Here is a 23825-nt window from a genome sequence, read left to right as displayed (position 1 = left end):
AGTGGGGGTGATGGAATTCCAGTTATTTCAAATCCTAAACGATGATGCTGTGAAAGTGCTGCACTCAATATGCCAGCAAATTTGGAAAACTCAGCAGTGGCCACAAGATGGGAAAAGGTCAATTTTCATTCCAATCTCAAAGAAAGGCACTGTCAAAGAATGCTCAAACTATTACACAATTACACTCATTGCACACGGTAGCAAAGTGATGCTCAAAATTCTCCAGGCCAAGCTTCAACAATATGTGAACCATGAACTTGCAGATGTTCAAGCTGATTTTACAAAAGGCAGAGGAGCCAGCGATCAAATTGCCAGCATCCCCTGGATCATCAAAAAAGCAAGAATTTCACAAAAACCTCTATCTCTGCTTTATTGACTAGGCCAAAGGCTTAGACCATGTGGATCACAATAAACTGTGGAAAATTCTGAAAGAGATGGGAATACAAGACCACCTGACCTGCCTCTTGAGATATCTATATGCAGGTCAGGAAGCAACAGATAGAACTCGTCATGGAACAATAGACTGGTTCCAAATAGGAAAAGGAGTACGCCAAGGATGTATATCGTCACCCAGCTTGTTCAACTTCTATGCAGAGTACATCATGAGAAACACTGGCCTGGATGAAGCACAAGCTGGAATCAAGATTGTGGGGAGAAATATCAATAACCTTAGATATACATATGACACCACCCTTATGGCAGAAAGTAAAACAGAACTAAAGAGCCTCTTGATGAAAGTGAAAGAGGAGAGTGAAAAGTTGGCTTAAAGCTCAACATTGAAAACAAGGATCATGGCATCTGGTCCCATCACTTCATGGCAAATTCATGGGGAAACAGTGGAAGACTTTATTTTTTTCATGTGTGCTGTGTGTCCTTGTGTGGCTGTGTGGAGAAGTGCCCCTGGTACCCCCAGTGGTTCCCCTAGCCCACCCCTGTGCTCACGCCTTCCACCCCATCCCCCTGGGGCAGCTCCTGTCGACCTTGCCTTGTGACCGTAGCCACCTTGCAGTTTCAGGCACCAGCAGCAACTTTATTGAAGCCTGAGTGACACCTGACCCTGTGACATGTGGCCAGAATGTCCCAGGGAAAGTGTGACCCTGGTGCCCATGAGGAACACACCCGCCCTGCTGCTTGGGGGTGGATCGGTCTGCTGTAGCACCATGTCCAGGGTCACAGGCTGGCTGCCAGTCAGCCACTAGCTCCCTCGGTATGTGGTGTAAGACCATGGGCTCAGCAGCGGTAGCCCATGGAACTTGTGGTTCTCATCTGTGATGGTGAAAATGACCTGCAGGCAGACGGGGAGCTGGGAGTGCTCACAGCCTGGCCCAGTGCTGCCCGTGGCCCAGCATCCCAGGGCTGGAGTCAGGGGACAGGAGCCCCAAGGTCAGCTGCAGCACTGTGGGTGGGTCTGGGGCCTCCCCAGAGGAAGCACTCGATGTGAGGGGCCCCTGGGCCTGGAGGTTCCCAAGGGTTAGGACACATTGAACAGGTTATGTAAAGGGGACAGGGAACTGGAGGGGTTTGGTTGAGCTTCTGTCCACAGGGGGTGAGTCAGCCTGACCTTGGGGTTGGGTGGCATGGGTGTGGAGTTGTTAAAGCTGGGGGCTCAGAGCAGGTGCCCATTCGGATTGGGAGGGGCAGGACCGGCCTGTGGTTCAAAGTGCATCTCAGGGCTCCACCCGTCTGGCCCTCATGCCCATGTATGGGTAGAAGCTCTCCTGGCCCCTCTTCTGCCAGTAGCCCTCAGTGTCAAAGGACAGCTTGCCAATGAGCACCTTCATCTGGCCTGGTGGCAGGAGACCAGGACAGCAGTCGTCCAGGTCTGTACAACTGGGGAAGGGAGGGGGCGGTGCAGAGGGGCCCCCGCCTGGTCTCCTGGGTCTGTGTGCTCAGTGGCCTGACTCAGACCGGGGTGAGCTGGGCCTGGATGACTGTGCAGCAGGGCAGTGCCCAGGAACCGAGGCTACACTGCCTCACTATCCTTAGGGAATCCCAGAGAAGGCAGAGAAGCTCCCCATCCACCCACAAGCAGTTATCGCTTCATGTCTGACATGAACAGATTTTCTCTATGAGTAAGTGTACTTATTTACAAACTTAAATAAACTGGGTTGTTCTAACCATACTATCCTGCCCTGGCAAGGGCCAGGAGCCATGTGTCCTGCCAATCCCCGGGAAGAACGGAAGGTGCCCACCCAGGGCATCCCAGCGAGGTTCTGGGTAGTGGTTAGGGGGTCAGCAGAGCGATGCAGTGCACAAACCTGTAGGTCCATGGAGGCTCCTCAGGACAGTAGAGAGCATCAGGACCAGGAGGGGTGAAAGAGGAGTGGCCTGGCAGCCTAGCACTGGGAATTGGGGTGAGGTAGGAGGGTTTGGCCTCTGGTAGAATTTCTGCTCCAGCAGGACTGGGGTTATTGTCTGTCTTCTCACGGCTGTCCCATGCCTGGAACACAACCTGGCCAAAGGCAGGTGCTAAACAAATATCTGTCACTGAATGGACAGTCTGAGTGTGAAGGTGCACAGGAAAGGTGGCGTCAGGCGGCAGACTGGGGTTTAAGCAGATGAGGAGGCAGAGACAAGAGAGAGGCATCAGGGTTTCTCAGTATGGACTCCGAGCCTCCTTGGGCTCAGCTCCACCCAGCCCGTCTGTTCCCCAGACAATCTGTTTTTAACAGAAAACTCACTCTAGCCTTCACTCACTTGCGTGTCCTTCCCTGCATGACTTAAAAAGAAGCTCCGAAGCTGTTCGCAGCACCTGAGCCTGAAGACTCTGAAGCCTTTTCCACATCTACTTCTGCAGTGCTGCTGAGTGGCCAAGTTTTGGATGTGGCTTTGTGGTTTTCTCATGTGCGGAGCTCAGCTCCACCTGCAGGACCGCCAATGCCTCCAGCGCCTCCAGTGGGGGCTGGTCACTCGAGGCTCCTGTTCTTAGATGTTCCTGGCCTTGCTCCTCTGGCTTCTCCCTCCGCTCCTACAAGGAAAGCTTCCCCTGCTCCTCTTCCGCCACCACGTCAACCTCCTCAAAGATGTCTTCCACCAGCAGCAGGAACACTTGCCGGATTGCACCACTGCTCCATCCTCCAGGGCTGCTCCATCCTCCACTGCCTGACCACTGAAGAAGGCAGCCTCCGCGCCTAGTGGGCCACCTGCTGCCAGTGACATCCCCGAAGGCCCCAGCGCACCAGCAGGTCTCAGGGCACTGGCACCCTGAATCATCATGCTGACACACAAGAAGCCCCAGGGTGTCCATGAGCAGAGGACCCAGGGAATGATGACACAGACAAAGGCGCTTAATTCAGCCTGCCTCCGTGAGAATCACCTGGGTCTCGCGTGCTGTAAGCAGAGCTGCTCTGAATGAGACTAGGACACATGAAGTCCCCAAGCCTCGACGATCAGCCTGTCACCAGCTACTCACATGACCTGAATCCAGGCTGTGCATCCAGGCTGCATGAGCCTGAGCTTCCACACCGGGGAGAGGAGAGTGTCCTGGCCTCTACATGGATCTGCCTTCAGGCCTCACCTCCTGACCCCCTCACAACTTCTGTGTTTTGTCATTTACCTCTCATGGCAGGAACTTCTGAACTGCTAGCCACACGGGGAAGGTCAGCATGAGACTAACCAGGCCCTGAGCCCTTCCTGGGCAGCAAACAAACCCAATGTCAATTGCTCATTCTGGGGAGGCACAAATGGACCCCACCTTACCAATCCTGTTCATCCCAGAGAGTTGTGGTCCAAAAACCAGCTGAGCAAGTTGAGGCTCATGGTGACTGGCCTCAGGCTGTGAGCGCCACATCCATCCTCACAGAAGCAGTGTACCAGAGAAGACGTCTCAGGCACAGTGAGGTCGTTAAGGAGTACCACTTTGGCATCACTGGCCTCTGCATCTGGATACTCCCGCTTGCCCAGCTGCCACACTCACATCCCCAGCCCCTGCCATACAAGACAATGTGCTCATCCCTCTGCGTCCCCGGTGGTCCTCTGGGATGCTTGTTCTCATCCCACAAGGGAGGATTTGTTTCTGACCGCTCCTGATGTATGCCTGTCACGTGTGTCCTGGGAGTGGCATGACAGGTGCCTCCAACTTCAGGATCTGCAGTCTGTGCAGCATGCATTCTCCGTGCACAAGTGCCAGTGTCTGTGCATTTAGCAAGAGAGGCCTGGTTCTCTCTCTTGCATCCTGTCTTCACAAGGGGTCGCATGCATGTACTGGAGTCATCTAGAACACTGCCCTGGTCACTGATGGCATTCCTTCCCTGCCAAAGTGTGTGGCTTCTATTCAGATGTGGGCCAAATTGAGCCTTCCATACTCATTTGCTCAGACATGTATAGGTAGAAAGATTCATAGGCTCTGCTGGCACTGCAGCTGTGGAAATCACAGCTCCCCAGGATCCCAATTCCCTTGTCCCCTAATTCCCTTGGCGCGCCCGCCCCCCTCAGCTGGCGGCTTCCCTGACTCCAACCACTCCCCCTGCTCCTGTTTCTTCTCGTCCTCCTGAGCATCTGAGCCCTGAGAAGCGACACTAAGGATTCGCCTTTGGCCCACAAGCAAGGGATATCCTGGATGATGGCACTTCTCTGACTCAAGGGACACTTTCTCCTCTAACGGTCCTTCCTCCTGAGCCAAAGAAAGGCTGTGGGGTCTTTCTCATTAGGGGAGCTCAACTCTACCTGCAGGGCGGCCAATGCCTCCAGCGCCTCCAGTGAGGGGCTGGTCACTCGAGGCTCCTTTCCTTGGATGTTCCTGGCCCTGCTCCTCCGGCTTCTCCTCCCGCTCCTGCGAGGGCAGCTTCCCCTGCTCCTCCTCCACCAGCATTTCAGCCTCCTCAATGATGTCTTCCACCAGCAACTGGAACACTTGCCAGACCGCACCACCTCTCAGTCCTCCAGGGCTGCTGCTTCCTCCACTGCCTCCCCGCTGAAGAAGGCAGCCTCCTCGCCAGGTGGGCCACCTGCTGTCTGCAACATCCCCGAATGCCCCAGCACACCGGCAGCTCTCAGGGCACCGGCACCCTTAATCGTCGGGCTCACACCGAAGAACTCCCAGTCTCGGTGAGCAACAGGACCCAGGGAAGGATGATGCTGACAAAGGTGCTTAATTCAGCCTGCCTCCATGAGAATCACCCGGGTCTCGCGTGCTGTTAGCAGACCTGCTCTGAATGAGACTAGGATACATGAAGCCCCCAAGCCTCCAGTCTCAGCCTGTCACCTGCTACCCACATGACCTGAATCCAGGCTGTGCATCCAGGCTGCATGAGCCTGAGCTTCTCCACCGGGGAGAGGAGAGGGTCCTGGCCTCTACACGGATCTGCCTTCAGGCCTCACCTCCTGACCCCCTCACAACCTCTGTGTCTTGTCACTTACCTCTCATAGCAGGACCTTCTTCCTGGGGCTAATACTGCAGGGGTTGACTCACAGGCCCTCACCAATGATCTGCTGGCCGCACAGGGGAGGTCAGCATACTGATGAGCAGCCCCGAGCCCTCCCATGGGCAACCAAGAACCCCAACACCAATCGTCCATTCTGGGGAGGCCCAGATGGACCCCACCTCAGCAATCCTGTTACATCCTGGAGAGTTGTGGTCCAACAACCAGTTGAGGAAGTTCACACTGCGGGTATCCAGCCTGAGGCTGGGAGCTCCCATCCATCCCCACAGAAGCCATGGACCGGAGAGGACATACATGCCCCATGTTCTGGCAGAAGACAAGGGAGACAGGAAAGATTCAGGTAGGCGGTGTGTCTGACACCCTCTCCCACCAACCCACACCGCCCTGAGAGCCAGGTCGGACCAGCGTCCCAAAAGTCATACTCCTTAATGATCTCTCTGTTCCTGAAGGACGGGTTGTCCCGAAAGGAAAATACCAGCTTGCAGCAGGACTGGGATGGCCTCATTCCGACACCCGCCGGGACTGGGAAGATGGAAAAGGTGAAGGTGCACAAGCTTCTAGGGTCCGCAGCTTGCCTGTCAGGCAGGCATCCGCATCTTCCATTTTTCCTTTCCAAAGCCTCACGGCGAATGCATGCACCCGGGGCATAGGATCCCCCGACCCCCACGTGCCTGCCCAGCTCCGCCCCCGACCTGTCCTCAGGCTCCCTCCCTGCCCTTCAAAGCCATCATGGAGCTAAGCAAGTCTTCATCTCCATCCCTGATGATGACAGGCCTCTGGCAGTGGTTCATAATCTGCTCAAAGTCAAGGAGCCAGTCATGCCACATGCCGAGGAAGGAAGAGTCTCGAGGAACAGGGTCAGTCTCGGGCAGAGCGAGGGCACCGGAAAAGGCATCTGTAAGTACTCCCTTTTGGGAGTACTTGTTTCCTTTCGGGACCACCAGTATTTCAGACACAGAGAGGTCGTATGGGAGTACCAGTTTGGCATCGCTGCTGCTCTACATCTGGGTAACCCCGCTTGCCCATGTGCCACACCGACATTCCAAGCCCCTGCCACACCATGTGATGCACTCATCCCTCTGGGTCCCCTGTGGTCTTTTGGGACCCTTGTCTGCATCCCCCAAGGGAAGATCTGTTGACCGCTCTTGATGTATGCTTGGCATGTGTGTCCTGGCAAGTGGCATGTCAGTTGGCTGAAACTTCAGGATCTACAGTCTCTGTAGCAAGGGTTCTCCGTGCGCAAGTGTGTGTGTCTGTGCATTTAGCAAGAGAGGCCTGGGTCTCTTCCCTGCTCCCTGTCTTGACAAGAGGTGGCAGGGATGTAGTGCAGTCATTTACCAGACTATCTCCAGTCACTGATGACATCCATTCCCTGCCAAAGTGTGCAGCTCCTACTGAGATGCGAGCCAAACTGAGCCTCCCATAGTCATTTGCTCAGACACGTACAGGTAGAGAGGTTCCCAGTCTCTGCTGGCACTGTGCCTGTGGAGATCACAGTGCCCCTGAACCGCCATTGCCTTGCCCCCCAGATTCCTTGGCCTCCCCTCGGCTGGCGGGTTCCCTCACCCCCACCCCTCCTCCTGCTCCTGTTCCTTCTCATCCTCCTAAGCATCTGACCTCTGAGAAGCGGCACTAAGGATACGGCATTGGCCCACAAGCCAGGGTTGCCCTGGATGATGGCACTTTTGTGACTCGAGGGACACTTTCTCCTCTGATGGTCCTTCCTCTGGAGGCGAAGATAGGCTTTGGGGTCTGTCTCATTTGCGGAGCTCAGCTCCACCTACAGGACCACCAATGCCTCCAGAGCCTCAGGCGGGGCTGGTCACTCGAGGCTCCTGTCTTTGGATCTTCCTGGCCCTGCTCCTCCGGCTTCTCCTCCAGCTCCTGCGAGGACAGCTTCCCCTGCTCCTCTTCCGCCACCACTTCAGCCTCCTCAATGGTGTCTTCCACCAGCAGCAGGAATACTTGCCGGACCACACCACCTCTCCGTCCTCCAGGGCCACTGCGTCCTCAACTCCCTGCCCACTGAAGAAAGCAGCCTCCTCACCTGGCGGGAAACCTGCTGCCGGCGACATCCCTGACGGCGCCAGGGTGCCAGCAGGTCTCAGGGCCCCAGCACCCTGAATCGTGGGGCTCACACCGAAGAAGCCCCGGAGTCTCTGTGAGCAGAGGACCCAGGGAAAGATGATGCCGACAAAGGTGCTTAATTCAGCCTGCCTCCGTGAGAATCACCTGGGTCTCGCGTGCTGTTAGCAGACCTGTTCTGTATGAGACTAGGACACGAGAAGCCCCCAAGCCTCCAGTCTCAGCCTGTCACCTGCTACTCGCATGACTTGAATCCATGCTGTACATCCAGCCTGCATGAGCCTGAGCTTCCCCACCGGGAAAGGAGAGTGTCCTGGCCTCTACACGGATCTGCCTTCAGGCCTCACCTCCTGATCCCCTGACAACTTCTGTGTCTTGTCACTTACCTCTCATGGCAGGACCTTCTGATCTGCTGGCCACATAGGGGAGGTCAGCATGGGGCTGACCTGGCCCCAAGCCCTTCCTGGGCAGCAAAGAAACCCAATATCAATCGCCCATTCTGGGGAGGCCCAAATGGACCCCACCTTAGCAATCCTGTTCCATCCTGGAGAGTTGTGGTCCAACGACCAGTTGAGCAAGTTCAGGCTCATGGTGACCAGCCTGAGGCTGGGAGTGCCACATCCATCCTCACAGAAGCAGTGTACCAGAGAAGACGTCTCAGGCACAGAGAGGTCGTTAAGGAGTACCATTCTGGCATCGCTGGCCTCTATATCTGGGTACTCCCCTTGCCCAGCCACCACACTGACATGCCCAGCCCCTGCCATACAAGACAATGTGCTCATCCCTCTGGGTCCCCCGTGGTCCTCTGGGACCCTTGTTCTCATCCCACAAGGGAGGATTTGTTTCTAACCGCTCCTGATGTATGTCTGTCACGTGTGTCCTGGGAGTGGCATGTCAGTTGCCTCCAACTTCAGGATCTGCCATCCATGCAGCCTGCATTCTCCATGCACAAGTGCCAGTGTCTGTGCATTTAGCAAGAGAGGCCTGGTTCTCTCTCTTGCACCCTGTCTTCACAAGGGGTCGCATGCATGTACTGGAGTCATCTAGAACACTGCCCTGGTCACTGATGGCATTCCTTCCTTGCCAAAGTGTGTGGCTTCTATTCAGATGTGGACCAAATTGAGCCTTCCATACTCATTTGCTCAGACATGTACAGGTAGAAAGATTCATAGGCTCTGCTGGCACTGCAGCTGTGGAAATCACAGCTCCCCAGGATCCCAATTCCCTTGTCCCCTAATTCCCTTGGCGCGCCCGCCCCCCTCAGCTGGCAGCTTCCCTGACTCCAACCACTCCCCCTGCTCCTGTTTCTTCTCGTCCTCCTGAGCATCTGAGCCCTGAGAAGCGACACTAAGGATTCGCCTTTGGCCCACAAGCAAGGGATATCCTGGATGATGGCACTTCTCTGACTCAAGGGACACTTTCTCCTCTAACGGTCCTTCCTCCTGAGCCAAAGAAAGGCTGTGGGGTCTTTCTCATTAGGGGAGCTCAACTCTACCTGCAGGGCGGCCAATGCCTCCAGCGCCTCCAGTGGGGGTTCGTCGCTTGAGGCTCCTTTCCTTGGATGTTCCTGGCCCTGCTCCTCCAGCTTCTCCTCTCTCTCCTGCGAGGGCAGCTTCCCCTGCTCCTCCTCCACCAGCATTTCAACCTCCTCAATGATGTCTTCCACCAGCAACTGGAACACTTGCCAGAACGCACCACCTCTCAGTCCTCCAGGGCTGCTGCTTCCTCCACTGCCTCCCCGCTGAAGAAAGCAGCCTCTTCGCCAGGTGGGCCACCTGCTGTCTGCAACATCCCCGAACGCCCCAGCAGCTCTCAGGGCACCGGCACCCTTAATCGTTGGGCTCACACCGAAGAACTCCCAGTCTCGGTGAGCAACAGGACCCAGGGAAGGATGATGCTGACAAAGGTGCTTAATTCAGCCTGCCTCCATGAGAATCACCTGGGTCTCGCGTGCTGTTAGCAGACCTGCTCTGAATGAGACTAGGATACATGAAGCCCCCAAGCCTCCAGTCTCAGCCTGTCACCTGCTACCCACATGACCTGAATCCAGGCTGTGCATCCAGGCTGCATGAGCCTGAGCTTCCCCACCGGGGAGAGGAGAGGGTCCTGGCCTCTACACGGATCTGCCTTCAGGCCTCACCTCCTGACCCCCTCACAACCTCTGTGTCTTGTCACTTACCTCTCATAGCAGGACCTTCTTCCTGGGGCTAATACTGCAGGGGGTTGACTCACAGGCCCTCACCAATGATCTGCTGGCCGCACGGGGGAGGTCAGCATACGGATGAGCAGCCCCGAGCCCTCCCATGGGCAGCCAAGAACCCCAACACCAATCGTCCATTCTGGGGAGGCCCAGATGGACCCCACCTCAGCAATCCTGTTACATCCTGGAGAGTTGTGGTCCAACAACCAGTTGAGGAAGTTCACACTGCGGGTATCCAGCCTGAGGCTGGGAGCTCCCATCCATCCCCACAGAAGCCATGGACCGGAGAGGACATACATGCCCCATATTCTGGCAGAAGACGAGGGAGACAGGAAAGATTCAGGTAGGCGGTGTGTCTGACACCCTCTCCCACCAACCCACACCGCCCTGGGAGCCAGGTCGGACCAGTGTCCCAAAAGTCATACTCCTTAATGATCTCTCTGTTCCTGAAGGACGGGTTGTCCCGAAAGGAAAATACCAGCTTGCAGCAGGACTGGGGATGGCCTCGTTCCGACACCCGCCGGGACTGGGAAGATGGAAAAGGTGAAGGTGCACAAGCTTCTAGGGTCCGCAGCTTGCCTGTCAGGCAGGCATCCACATCTTCCGTTTTTCCTTTCCAAAGCCTCACGGCGAACGCATGCACCCGGGGCATAGGATCCCCCGACCCCCACGTGCCTGCCCAGCTCTGCCCCGACCTGTCCTCGGGCTCCCTCCCTGCCCTTCAAAGTCATCATGGAGCTAAGCAAGTCTTCATCTCCATCCCTGATGATGACAGGCCTCTGGCAGTGGTTCATAATCTGGTCAAAGTCAAGGAGCCAGTCATGCCACATGCCGAGGAAGGAAGAGTCTTGAGTAATAGGGTGAGTCTCGGGCAGAGCAAGGGCACTGGAACAGGCATCTGTAAGTACTCCCAAAAGGGCTCACACCCGTTCTTCAGGCAGAGAGGTCGTATGGGCATACAAGTTTGGCATCAGTGGTGCTCTGGCATCTGGGTACTCCCGCTTGCCCAGGCGCCACGCCGACAGCACAAGCCCCTGCCACCCCATACGACACGCTCATCCCATGGGTCCCCTGTGGTCCTCTGGGACCCTTGTCCGCATCCCCAAGGGAGGACCTGTTTCTGACCACTCTTGATGTATGCCTGGCCTGTGTGTCCTGGGAAGCGGAATGTCAGTTGCCTGAAACTTCAGGATCTGCAGTCTCTGCAGCATGCGTTCTGCGTGCACAAGTGCGTGTGTCTGTGCGTTTAGCAAGAGAGGCCTGGGTCTCTTCCCTGCTCCCTGTCTTGACAAGAGGTGGCAGGGATGTAGTGCAGTCATTTACCAGACTATCTCCAGTCACTGATGACATCCATTCCCTGCCAAAGTGTGCTACTCCTACTGAGGTGCAAGCGGAATGGAGCCTCCCACAGTCATTTGCTCAGACATGTACAGGTAGAGAGGTTCCCAGTCTCTGCTGGCACTGTGCCTGTGGAGATGACAGCACCCCCGAACCGCCATTGCCTTGCCCCCCAGATTCCTTGGCCTCCCCTCGGCTGGTGGGTTCCCTCACCCCCACCCCTCCTCCTGCTCCTGTTCCTTCTCATCCTCCTAAGCATCTGACCTCTGAGAAGCGGCACTAAGGATATGGCATTGGCCCACAAGCCAGGGTTGCCCTGGATGATGGCACTTCTGTGACTCGAGGGACACTTTCTCCTCTGATGGTCCTTCCTCTGGAGGCGAAGATAGGCTTTGGGGTCTGTCTCATTTGCGGAGCTCAACTCCACTTACAGGACCGTCAATGCCTCCCGTGCCTCCATGGGGGCTTGTTGCTGGAAGCTCCTGTCCTTGGATGTTCATGGCCCTGCTCCTCTGGCTTCTCCTCCCGCTCCTGCAAGGACAGCTTCCCCTGTTCCTCTTCCACCACCACTTCAACCTCCTCAATGATGTCTTCCACCAGCAGCAGGAACACTTGCCCGACCACACCACCTGTCCGTCCTCCAGGACCACTCTGTCCTCCACTGCCTGCCCGCTGAAGAAGGCCGCCTCCTCGCCTGGTGGGCCACATGCTGCCGACGACATCCCTGACGGCCCCAGCGCACCAGGAGGTCTCAGGGCCCCAGCACCCTGAATCGTGGGGCTACAGCAAAGAAGCCCCAGGGTCTCCATGAGCAGAGGACACAGGGAAGGATGATGTCGACAAAGGTGCTTAATTCAGCCTGCCTCCGTGAGAATCACCTTGGTCTCACGTGCTGGAAGCACAGCTGCTCTGTATGAGACTAGGACACGAGAAGCCCCCAAGCCTCCAGTCTCAGCCTGTCACCTGCTACCCACATGACTTGAATCCAGACTACATCCAGGCTGCATGAGCCTGAGCTTCCCCACCAGGGAGAGGAGAGTGTCCTGGCCTCTACACGGATCTGCCTTCAGGCCTCACCTCTTGATCCCCTCACAACTTCTGTGTCTCGTCACTTACCTCTCATGGCAGGACCTTCTGATCTGCTGACCACACGGGGGAGATCATCATTGGACTGGCCCGGCCCCAAGCCCTTCCTGGGCAGCAAAGAAACCCAATATCAATCGCCCATTCTGGGGAGGCCCAAAAGGACCCCACCTTAGCCGTCGTGTTCCATCCCAGAGAGTTGTGGTCCAACGACCAGTTGAGCAAGTTCAGGCTCATGGTGACTGGCCTGAGGCTGGGAGCGCCACATCCATCCTCACAGAAGCAGTGTACCAGAGAAGACGTCTCAGACACAGCGAGGTCGGTAAGGAGTACCACTTTGGCATCGCTGGCCTCTGCATCTGGATACTCCCGCTTGCCCAGCCACCACACTGACATCCCCAGCCCCTGCTATACAAGCCAATGTGCTCATGTCTCTGGGTCCCCCGTGGTCCTCTGGGACCCTTGTTCTCATCACACAAGGGAGGATTTGTTTCTAACCGCTCCTGATGTATGGGTGTCACGTGTGTCCCGGGAGTGGCATGTCAGTTGCCTCCAACTTCAGTATCTGAAGTCTGTGCAGCATGCATTCTCCCTGTGCAAGTGCCAGTGTCTGTGCATTTAGCAAGAGAGGGCTGGTTCTCTCTCTTGCAACCTATCTTCACAAGGGGTCTCAAGCATGTACAGGAGTCATCTGGTACACTGCCCTGGTCACTGATGGCATTCCTTCCCTGCCAAAGTGTGTGGCTTCTATTCAGATGCGGGCCAAACTGAGCCTTCCATACTCATTTGCTCAGACATGTACAGGTAGAAAGATTCATAGGCTGTGCTGGCACTACGGCTGTGGAAATCACAGCTCCCCTGGTGCCCAATTCCCTTGCCCACTAATTCCCTTGGTGCCCTCTCCGTCAGCTGGCAGATTCCCTGACACCTACCCCTCCTCCTGCTCCTGTTCATTCTCGTCCTCCTGAGCATCGGACCCCTGAGAAGTGACACTAAGGACACTGCTTTGGCCCACAAGCCAGGGATGCCCTGGATGATGGCACTTCTCTGACTCAAGGGACACTTTCTCCTCTGACGGTCCTTCCTCTGGAGCCGAAGATAGGCTGTGGGGTGTTTCTTATTAGGGGAGCTCAACTCTACCTGCAGGGTGGCCAATGCCTCCAGCGCCTCCAGTGGGGGCTGGTCACTCGAGGCTCCTTTCCTTGGATGTTCCCGGCCCTGCTCCTCCGACTTCTCCTCCGGCTCCTTCGAGGGCAGCTTCCCCTGCTCCTTCTCCACCAGCACTTCAACCTCCTCAATGATGTCTTCCACCAGCAACTGGAACACTTGCTGGACCGCACCACCTCTCTGTCCTCCAGGGCCGCTGCTTCCTCCACTGCCTCCCCGCTGAAGAAGGCAGCCTCCTCGCCAGGTGGGCCACCTGCTGTCTGCAACATCCCTGACGGCCCCAGCGCACCGGCAGCTCTCAGGACTCCGGCACCCTGAACCCTTGGGCTCACACGGAGGAAGCCCTGGGGTCTCCGTGAGCAGCAGGACCCAGGGAAGGATGATGCCTACAAAGGTTGTTAATTCAGCCCACCTGCATGAGAATCACCTGGGTCTCGCATGCTGTAAGCAGAACTGCTCTGAAGGAGACTAGGACATGTGAAGCCCCCAAACCTCCAGTCTCGGCCTGTCACCTGCTACCCACACGACCTGAATCCAGGCTGTGCATCCAGGTTGCATGAGCCTGAGCTTCCCCACCGGGGAGAGGAGAGGGTCCTGGCCTCTACACGGATCTGCCTTCAGGCCTCACCTCCTGACCCCCTCACAACCTCTGTGTCTTGTCACTTACCTCTCATGGCAGGACCTTCCTCCTGGGGCTAATACTGCAGGGGGTTGACTCAGAGACCCTCGCCAATGACCTGCTGGCCACACGGGGGAAGTCAGCATACGGATGAGCAGGCCTGAGCCCTCCCATGGGCAGCCAAGAACCCCAACACCAATCATCCATTCTGGGGAGGCCCAGATGGACCCCACCTCAGCAATCCTGTTACATCCTGGAGAGTTGTGGTCCAACAACCAGTTGAGGAAGTTCATGCTGCAGGTATCCGGCCTGAGGCTGGGAGCTCCCATCCATCCTCACAGAAGCCGTGGCCCGGAGAGGATGTACATTCCCTATATCCTGACAGAGGACGAGGGAGACAGGAAAAATTCAGGTAGGCAGCCCATCTGACACCCTCTCCCACCCACCCACACCGCCCTGGGAGCCAGGTGGGACCAGCGTTGCCAATGTTGAACTCCTTAATGATCTCTCTGTTCCTGAAGGACGGGTTGTCCCAAAAGGAAAATACCAGCTTGCAGCGGGACTGGGGATGGCCTCATTCCGGCACCCGCCAGGACCAGGAAGATGGAAAACGTGAAGGTACACAAGCTTCTAGGGTCCGCAGCTTGCCTGCCAGGCAGGCATCCACATCTTCCGTTTTTCCTTTCCAAAGCCTCACGGCGAACGCATGCACCTGGGGCATAGGATCCCCCGACCCCCACGTGCGTGCCCAGCTCCGCCCCCGACCTGTCCTCAGGCTCCCTCCCTGCCCTTCAAAGCCATCATGGAGCTAAGCAAGTCTTCATCTCCATCCCTGATGATGACAGGCCTCTGGCAGTGGTTCATAATCTGCTCGAAGTCAAGGAGCCAGTCATGCCACATGCTGGGGAAGGAAGAGTCTCGAGTAACATTGTCAGTCTCGGGTGGAGCAAGGGCACCAGAACAGGCATCTGTAAATACTCCCTTTTGGGAGTACTTGTTTCCTTTCGGGAGCACCCGTACTCCAGGCACAGAGAGGTCGTATGGGAGTACCAGTTTGGCATCACTGGTGCTCTGGCATCTGGGTACTCCCGCTTGCCCAGGCGCCACACGACATCCCAAGCCCCTTCCACACCATGCGACATGCTCATCCCTCTGGGTCCCCTGTGGTCTTCTGGGACCCTTGTCTGCATCCCCCAAGGGAAGATCTGTTTCTGACCGCTCTTGATGTATGCCTGGCATGGGTGTCCTGGGAAGCGGCATGTCAGTTGCCTGAAACTTCAGGATCTGCAGTCTCTGCAGCATGCGTTCTCCGTGCACAAGTGCGTGTGTCTGTGCACTTAGCAAGAGAGGCCTGGGTCTCTTCCTTGCTCCCTGTCTTGACAAGAGGTGGCAGGGATGTAGTGCAGTCATTTGCCAGACTGTCTCCAGTCACTGATGACATCCATTCCCTGCCAAAGTGTGCAGCTCCTACTGAGATGCGAGCCAAACTGAGCCTCCCATAGTCATTTGCTCAGACACGTACAGGTAGAGAGGTTCCCAGTCTCTGCTGGCACTGTGCCTGTGGAGATGACAGCGCCCCTGAACTGCCATTGCCTTGCCCCCCAGATTCCTTGGCCTCCCCTCGGCTGGCGGGTTCCCTCACCCCCACCCCTCCTCCTGCTCCTGTTCCTTCTCATCCTCCTAAGCATCTGACCTCTGAGAAGTGGCACTAAGGATACGGCATTGGCCCACAAGCCAGGGTTGCCCTGGATGATGGCACTTTTGTGACTCGAGGGACACTTTCTCCTCTGATGGTCCTTCCTCTGGAGGCGAAGATAGGCTTTGGGGTCTGTCTCATTTGCGGAGCTCAGCTCCACCTACAGGACCACCAATGCCTCCCATGCCTCCATGGGGGCTGGTTGCTTGAAGCTCCTGTCCTTGGATGTTCATGGCCCTGCTCCTCTGGCTTCTCCTCCCGCTCCTGCAAGGACAGCTTCCCCTGCTCCTCTTCCACCACCACTTCAACCTCCTCAATGATGTCTTCCACCAGCAGCAGGAACACTTGCCCGACCACACCACCTGTCCATCCTCCACGGCCACTCTGTCCTCCACCGCCTGCCCACTGAAGAAGGCCGCCTCCTCGCCTGGTGGGCCACATGCTGTCGGCACATCCCCGACAGCCACAGCGTGCTGGCAGGCTTCAGGGCCCTGGCACCCTGAATCATGGGGCTCACACCGGAGAAGCCTTGGGGTCTCCGTGAGCAGAGGACCCAGGAAAGGATGATGCCAACAAAGGTGTTTAATTCAGCCTGCCTCTGTAAGAATCACCTGGGTCTCGCATGCTGTAAGCACAGCTGCTCTGTATGAGACTAGGACACAAGAAGCCCCCAAGCCTCGAGTCTCAGCCTGTCACCTGCTACCCATATGACCTGAATCCAGGCTGTGCATCCAGGCTGCATGAGCCTGAGCTTCCCCACCGGGGAGAGGAGAGGGTCCTGGCCTCTACACGGATCTGCCTTCAGGCCTCACCTCCTGACCCCCTCACAACCTCTGTGTCTTGTCACTTACCTCTCATGGCAGGACCTTCCTCCTGTGGGTAATACTGCAGGGGATTGACTCACAGGCCCTCGCCAATGATCTGCTGGCTGCACAGGGGAGGTCAGCATATGGATAAGCAGCCCCGAGCCCTCCCATGGGCAGCCAAGAACCCCAACACCAATCGTCCATTCTGGGGAGGCCCAGATGGACCCCACCTCAGCAATCCTGTTACATCCTGGAGAGTTGTGGTCCAACAACCAGTTGAGGAAGTTCACACTGCGGGTATCCGGCCTGAGGCTGGGAGCTCCCATCCATCCTCACAGAAGCCGTGGACCGGAGAGGACATACATGCCCTGTATCCTGGCGGAGGACGAGGGAGACAGGAAAGATTCAGGTAGGCAGCCCATCTGACACCCTCTCCCACCCACCCACACCACCCTGGGAGCCAGGTGGGACCAGCGTCGCCAAAGTGGTAGTCCTTAACGATCTCTCTGTTCCTGAAGGACGGGTTGTCCCGAAAGGAAAATACCAACTTGCAGCGGGACTGGGGATGGCCTCGTTCCAGCACCCACCGGGACGGGGAAGATGGAAAAGGTGAAGGTGCACAAGCTTCTAGGGTCCGCAGCTTGCCTGCCAGGCAGGCATCCACATCTTCCGTTTTTCCTTTCCAAAGCCTCACGGCGAACGCATGCACCCAGGGCATAGGATCCCCCGACCCCCACGTGCCTGCCCAGCTCCGCCCCCGACCTGTCCTCAGGCTCCCTCCCTGCCCTTCAAAGCCATCATGGAGCTAAGCAAGTCTTCATCTCAGTCACTGATGATGACAGGCATCTGACGGTGGTTCATAATCTGCTTGAAGTCAAGGAGCCAGTCATGCCGCATGCCGGGGAAGGAAGAGTCTCGAGTAACAGGGTCTGTCTCGGGCAGAGCAAGGGCACCGGAACAGCCATCTGTGAGTACTCCCTTTCGGGAGTACTTGTTTCCTTTCGGGACCACCCGTACTTCAGGCACAGAGAGGTCATATGGGAGTACCACTTTGGCATTGCAGGCCTCTGCATCTTGGTATTCCTGCTTGCCCAGCTGCCAGATGAACATCCCCAACCCCTGCCTTAGCATCCAATGCACTTTTCCCTCTGGGTCCCCTGTGGTCCTCTGGGACCCTTTTTCTCATCCCACAAAAGAGGATTTGTTTCTGACTCCTCCTGATATATGCCTTTCAGGTGTGTTCTTGGGAGTGGCATGTCAGTTGCCTCAAACTATACGATATACCTCCCATGAGAGAAGACGAAGAGGACTTGGTGTTTCTCTGCATGGGTGCAGAGATGGAAACTTACCTGTGGTGCCGTGTCATGTGTGGGGTGGCAGTGCCATTTGCTAAAATCACATAGAAAGAAGTTGGCCCATAAAAAGAATGGAATATTGACTTCTGCAGCAACATGGAAGGTATATTATTAAGTAAAGTAACTCAGACAGAAATAGACAAATACTGTATGGTATCACTTATAGAATCTGAAAACACCACAAAGTAAAAGATATAACAAAAATGGAGACTCACAGATATAGATAGCAATCAATCTACTGGTTACCAGCGGAGAGGGGAAGAGGGAGGTGCAATACAGAGGTGGGGGAGTAGGAGGCACACCCTCTTAGGTGTAAGATGAGCTCAAGGATGTATTGTACAACGTGGGGAAGAGTGCCAGTACTCTGTAATAACTATAAATGGAAAGCAAACGTTAACAGTTGTATAATAAGAAAGAAAAGGAAAGGAAGAGGGGGGAGGAAGGAGGGAAGAAAGGAAGAAAAATAATGGTGTTTTTGGAGGTCACAAAGCCAACACTGATCAGGCCCTTTTTAGCAAAGGAATTTAGTTAATTTTTTTTAATTTATTTATTTGAATTGGAGGCTAATTATTTTACAGTGCTGTAGTGGTGTTTGCCATACTTGACATGAATCTGCCACGGGTGTACATGTGTTCCCCATCCTGAACCCCCCTCTCACCTCCCTCCCCATCCCATCCCTCTGGGTCATCCCAGTGCACCAGCCCCGAGCACCCTGTCTCATGCATTGAACCTGGACTGGCGATCTGTTTCACATATGATAATATACATGTTTCAATGCTATTCTCTCAGATCATCCCACCCTCGCCTTCTCCCACAGAGTCCAAAAGACTGTTCTGTACATCTGTATCTCTTTTTCGTTCTCGCATACAGGGTTATCATTACCATATTTCTAAATTCCATATATATGTGTTAGAATATTGGTGTTTTTCTTTCTGATTTATTACACTCTGTATAATAGGCTCCAGTTTCAACCACCTCAATAGAACTAATTCAAATGTATTATTTTCAATGGTTGAGTAATATTCCATCGTGTATATGTACCACTGCTTTCTTTTTTTGTTGTCATTGTTTTTAAATCTATTTATTTTAATTAGAGGCTAATTAATTTACAATATTGTATTAGTTTTGCCATACATCAACATGAATCTGCCACGGGTGTACACGTGTCCCCAATCCTGAAGCCCCACCCACCTCCCTCCCCATTCCATCCCTCTGGGTCATCCCAGTGCACCAGCCCCAGGCATCCAGTATGGTGCATTGAACCTGGACTGGCAACTCATTTCATATATGATATTATACATGTTTCAATACCATTCTCCCAAATCTTCCCACCCTCTCCCTCTCCAACAGAGTCCATAAGACTGTTCTATACATCAGTGTCTCTTTTGCTGTCTTGTACACAGGGTTATTGTTACCATCTTTCTAAATTCCATATATATGTGTTAGTATACTGTATTGGTGTTTTTCTTTCTGGCTTAGTTCACTCTGTATAATAGGCTCCAGTTTCATCCACCTCGTTAGAACTGATTCAAATGTATTCTTTTTAATGGCTGAGTAATACTCCATTGTGTATATGTACCACTGCTTTCTTATCCATTCATCTGCTGATGGACATCTAGGTTGCTTCCATGTCCTGACTATTATAAACAGTGCTGCAATGAACATTGGGGTACACGTGTCTCTTTCCCTTCTGGTTTCCTCAGTGTGTATGCCCAGCAGTGGGATTGCTGGATCATAAGGCAGTTCTATTTCCAGTTTTTTAAGGAATCTCCACACTGTTCTCCATAGTGGCTGTACTAGTTTGCATTCCCACCAACAGTGTAAGAGGGTTCCCTTTTCTCCACACCCTCTCCAGCATTTATTGCTTGTAGACTTTTGGATAGCAGCCACTCTGACTGGCGTGAAATCATACCGCATAGTGGTTTTGATTTGCATTTCTCTGATAATGAGTGATGTTGAGCATCTTTTCATATGTTTGTTAGCCATCTGTATGTCTTCTTTGGAGAAATGTCTATTTAGTTCTTTGGCCCATTTTTTGATTGGGTCATTTATTTTTCTGGAGTTGAGCTGTAGGAGTTGCTTGTATATTTTTGAGATTAGTTGTTTGTCAGTTGCTTCATTTGCTATTATTTTCTCCCATTCTGAAGGCTGTCTTTTCACCTTGCTAATAGTTTCCTTTGATGTGCAGAAGCTTTTAAGTTTAATTAGGTCCCATTTGTTTATTTTTGCTTTTATTTCCAATATTCTGGGAGGTGAGTCATAGAGGATCCTGCTGTGATGTATGTCAGAGTGTGTTTTGCCTATGTTCTCCTCTAGGAGTTTTATAGTTTCTGGTCTTACGTTTAGATCTTTAATCCATTTGGAGTTTATTTTTGTGTATTGTGTTAGAAAGTGTTCTAGTTTCATTCTTTTACAAGTGGTTGACAAGATTTCCCAGCACCACTTGTTAAAGAGATTGTCTTTAATCCATTGTATATTCTTGCCTCCTTTGTCAAAGATAAGGTGTCCATATGTGCCTGGATTTATCTCTGGGCTTTCTATTTTGTTCCATTGATCTATATTTCTGTCTTATTTCACTCTGTATAATAGGCTCCAGTTTCATCCACCTCATTAGAACTGATTCAAGTGTATTCTTTTTCGTGGCTGAGAAATATTCCATTGTGTATATGTACCACTGCTTTCTTATCCGTTCATCCGCTGATGGTCATCTAGGATGCTTCCATGTCCTGGCTATTGTAAACAATGCTGTGATGATCATTCAGGTACACATGTCTCTTTCAATTCTGGTTTCCTCGGTGTGTATGCCCAGCAGTGGGATTGCTGGGTCATGTGGCAGTTCTAGTTCCAGGTGTTTAAGGAATCTCCACACTGTTCTCCATAGTGGCTGTACCAGTTTCATTCCCACCAACAGTGTGAGAGGGTGCCCTTTTCTCCACACCCTCTCCAGCTTTTATTGCTTGTAGATTTTTGGATAGCAGCCATCCTGCCTGGCGAGAGATGGTACCTGATTGTGGTTCTCATTTGCATTTCTCTGATAATGAGTGATGTTGAGCATCTTTTCATGTGTTTGTTAGCCATCTGTATGTCTTCTTTGGACCAAAGGCCTTTAGAATGGAGCAATGGGCTCCCACAGGTGGAGCAGGGGGAGTAGCCCACCTCCCGTGCAGGCAATACTGGGGGGCATTGCCCACGAAGACTTTTATTACAAGAATAAACCCAAGTAAACGCTGGTTCTGTTTTGATTACCATCTCCATACTTCAGTATTCTAAAATAATGTCAGCAATTAAATACTTTTCCTTTGCAAAACAAATTTTGTTGGTTTAAGTTTGAAAAGTTTGTTGTCATATACTTCAGGTTTTAATATTTTATATATTATTCACAAGGTACAAAGTTTCAGTGTACATATATACAAACAAACACACATATTTGTGTGTATATATATATATATATTCAAATGCACACACCTTTGTGTGTGTGTATATATATATAAATTCATATATATATGAATATATATGAATATTCCTGAAGCTGTCGTTCCCGGCCACCTTCACCCTCTTCCCCAAACCAATGCCATTCTCTACCCTTCTCTTGTTTTCTCCAGGTGGCCACAGTCTTAGTACTTATCTTTAACAATTCATTGTCTTCTATGAGGGAGTTCATTAGGAGAAGACCCTGTTCAACCATTGTCACCAACACAGGCTGCCATGGTTACCACTGCTCCCTTCCCCAGAGCATCCTTAATGGTTTGCAAGGCCTTGAGATCACTTCCTGCACAGCCTGCAGTCCCCGAGGGAATGTACTAATACGCACCCCACATTCAAACAGTTGATTCTAAATACACAGTGATACCACAAAAATTGTCAAGGTAAAGACACACAACGTGCTTTTATTTATGTCTAAATCAGTGAAACAAAGTATTCAGTGCAAGGTACAAACTTTTCTTAGCTTGGAAAGAACAAAATCGTCTTATGTTTGAACATAAAATATCTTGCTGAATTTGAAAAATAGGTTTGAAATGAAATTCATTCTTGATTGTCAGTTATTTTGAGACTATGGAAAATAGTCTTATGTTAGAGAAAATAAACCAGAGAAGGCAATGGCACCCCACTCCAGTACTCTTGCCTGGAAAATCCCATGGATGGAAGAGCCTGATAGGCTGCAATCCATGGGGTCGCTAAGAGTCAGACACGACTGAGCGACTTCACTTTCACCTTTCACTTTCATGCATTGGAGAAGGAAATGGCAACCCACTCCTGCGTTCTTGCCTGGAGAATCCCAGGGATGGCTGAGCCTGGTGGGCTGCCGTCTATGGGGTTGCACAGAGTTGGACACAACTAAAGGGACTTAGCAGCAGCAGCAGCAGAGAAAATAAACGTACGTTAACTGGGGCTGCTTAAGCTGTATCTTTTGCAGAATTTTTTTTTAATTCCCTGACACTTTTACAGTCATAAATAGATATAATAGACAAGGTTTGGAGGAGACACACACTCCCTGCCATGTGACCCATCGGAGTTGACTTAGATGAGGATGGCAGGTGAGTTTGGAGGCCTCTTTAGGGGAATTATAAATGCCTCATTTCTCCCACCAAAACATCTGAATTGCTCCCCATCCTCCGCTAGAGGTGTCGGGATGGGGCTTTGTGATGTCAAGGCTCACCCAGGGCCACCATTGGCTGGGGAAGAGACTTGCTGACCTCATAAAGCATGAGGGTGTGTCTCCCTGGGGAGGGGTATATACAGGGGTGCTCAGGGGCTCTGGAGCAAACCACTGGGAGGCCTCAAAATGACTAAGGTGACTGGGAAGCCACAAGGCTCCAGAGTAGTTATGAAACACCTGCCTCCTGTTACCTGGGACAAAAGGATGAAGACCTCCTCTCAATTGAGGTCCAAAAAACATGTCAAGGTGAGCTGAGCCCACCCAAACTCCTCTTGCCCATTGACCCCACCCCATAAGACCCCCTCCCCTGTCCTTGCCTGGCACATAACCCTTCTCTGCCCACACCCCTTCTCCTGAAGCTGTCATTCCCGGCCACCTTCACCCTCTTCCCCAAACCAATGCCATTCTCTACCCCTCTCTTGTTTTCTCCAGGTGGCCAGCACCCTCAGGCAAAGCTGACAAAGAAAACGTCTCAGAAACCGCCCACCACAAGGAACCTTAGAAAAATCAGAGGCTCAAAGCTCTGTAGCCAGTGTTCCAAGGTGAATGAAGAGCTGAGTCAGAATGGACCAGAGGAGGTCCCAGAGAGTGTGGAGACCCCTGTCATTCCAGCGGGACAGGTGGGCAACCAGTGACTTCAAGGCATGGCTAGAGACCTCAGAAATCTTCGGGGGTCTTGCCACTGAGTACCGGCCAACAGTACAGACATTGACTATTATACCAACTGCATACATTAAGAATGAAAATAAAATCAACCTGATGTGAAATTATGTTTGTCTCTGAGTTCTCTAAGAGTGGGGGCCAGAGAGGGCAGGGCAGGGCAGGGATAAATGTGTGAAGAGGGAGGGACATGGGTCTGTGGGGATGGAGATGGGACCAGAAAGTCAAGTTTGCCAGAAAGTAGGGGGGGAAGAACTGGTTCCAGACTCAGCTTCAAAGATATACTTCCCATAGGAAAAGAGGAAGAGGACTTGGTGTATCTCTGTGTGAGTGCAGAGATGGAAACTGAGCGGGGGAGCCATGTCATGTGTGCGGTGGCAGTGCCATTTGTTTAAAAGGCATAGAAAGAAGTTGCCCCATAAAAAGAATGGAATATTGACATTTGCAGCAACATGGAAGGTAACTATTGAGTGAAATAACTCAGACAGAGATAGACAAATACTGTATGATATCACTTATAGAATCTAAAAATACCACAAAGTAGAGAATATAACAAAAATGGAGGCTCACAGATAGATATAGAGAACAATCTACTGGTTACCAGCGGGGAGGGGATGAGGGAAGGGCTATACAGAGGTGGGGGAGTGGGAGGCACACCGTGTTAGGTGTAAGATGAGCTCAAGGATGTATTGTACAACGTGGGGAAGAGTGCCAGTACTCTGTAATAACTATAAATGGAAAGCAAACGTTAACAGTTGTATAATAAGAAAGAAAAGGA

The 23825-nt window shown here is 53.0% G+C and overlaps 1 protein-coding gene, 1 long non-coding RNA gene and 1 pseudogene across 2 annotated transcripts; 1 reads left to right on the top strand and 2 right to left on the bottom strand.

The window, feature by feature from the left end:
- Positions 1–6703: 6703 nt before the first annotated feature.
- LOC133242711 (testis-specific Y-encoded protein 1-like) lies at positions 6704–9257 on the bottom strand. Its single transcript, XM_061408848.1, is given in 3 exon segments — positions 6704–7161; positions 8962–9146; positions 9149–9257. Coding segments are annotated over 3 exon segments (648 nt in total). The 3' UTR covers positions 6704–6807.
- A 447-nt stretch (positions 9258–9704) lies between these two features.
- LOC133242710 (testis-specific Y-encoded protein 1-like) lies at positions 9705–13971 on the bottom strand (annotated as a pseudogene).
- An 8193-nt stretch (positions 13972–22164) lies between these two features.
- On the top strand, positions 22165–23157 carry LOC133242128 (uncharacterized). Its single transcript, XR_009734773.1, has 2 exons — positions 22165–22633; positions 22820–23157. It is a non-coding gene; the product is annotated as an uncharacterized LOC133242128 (long non-coding RNA).
- The last annotated feature ends 668 nt before the right edge of the window (positions 23158–23825 follow it).

The sequence above is a fragment of the Bos javanicus genome, chromosome X (genome assembly GCF_032452875.1).
Source record: "Bos javanicus breed banteng chromosome X, ARS-OSU_banteng_1.0, whole genome shotgun sequence".
Lineage (NCBI taxonomy): Eukaryota > Metazoa > Chordata > Mammalia > Artiodactyla > Bovidae > Bos > Bos javanicus.
This window is presented reverse-complemented; position numbering and strand designations above follow the sequence as displayed.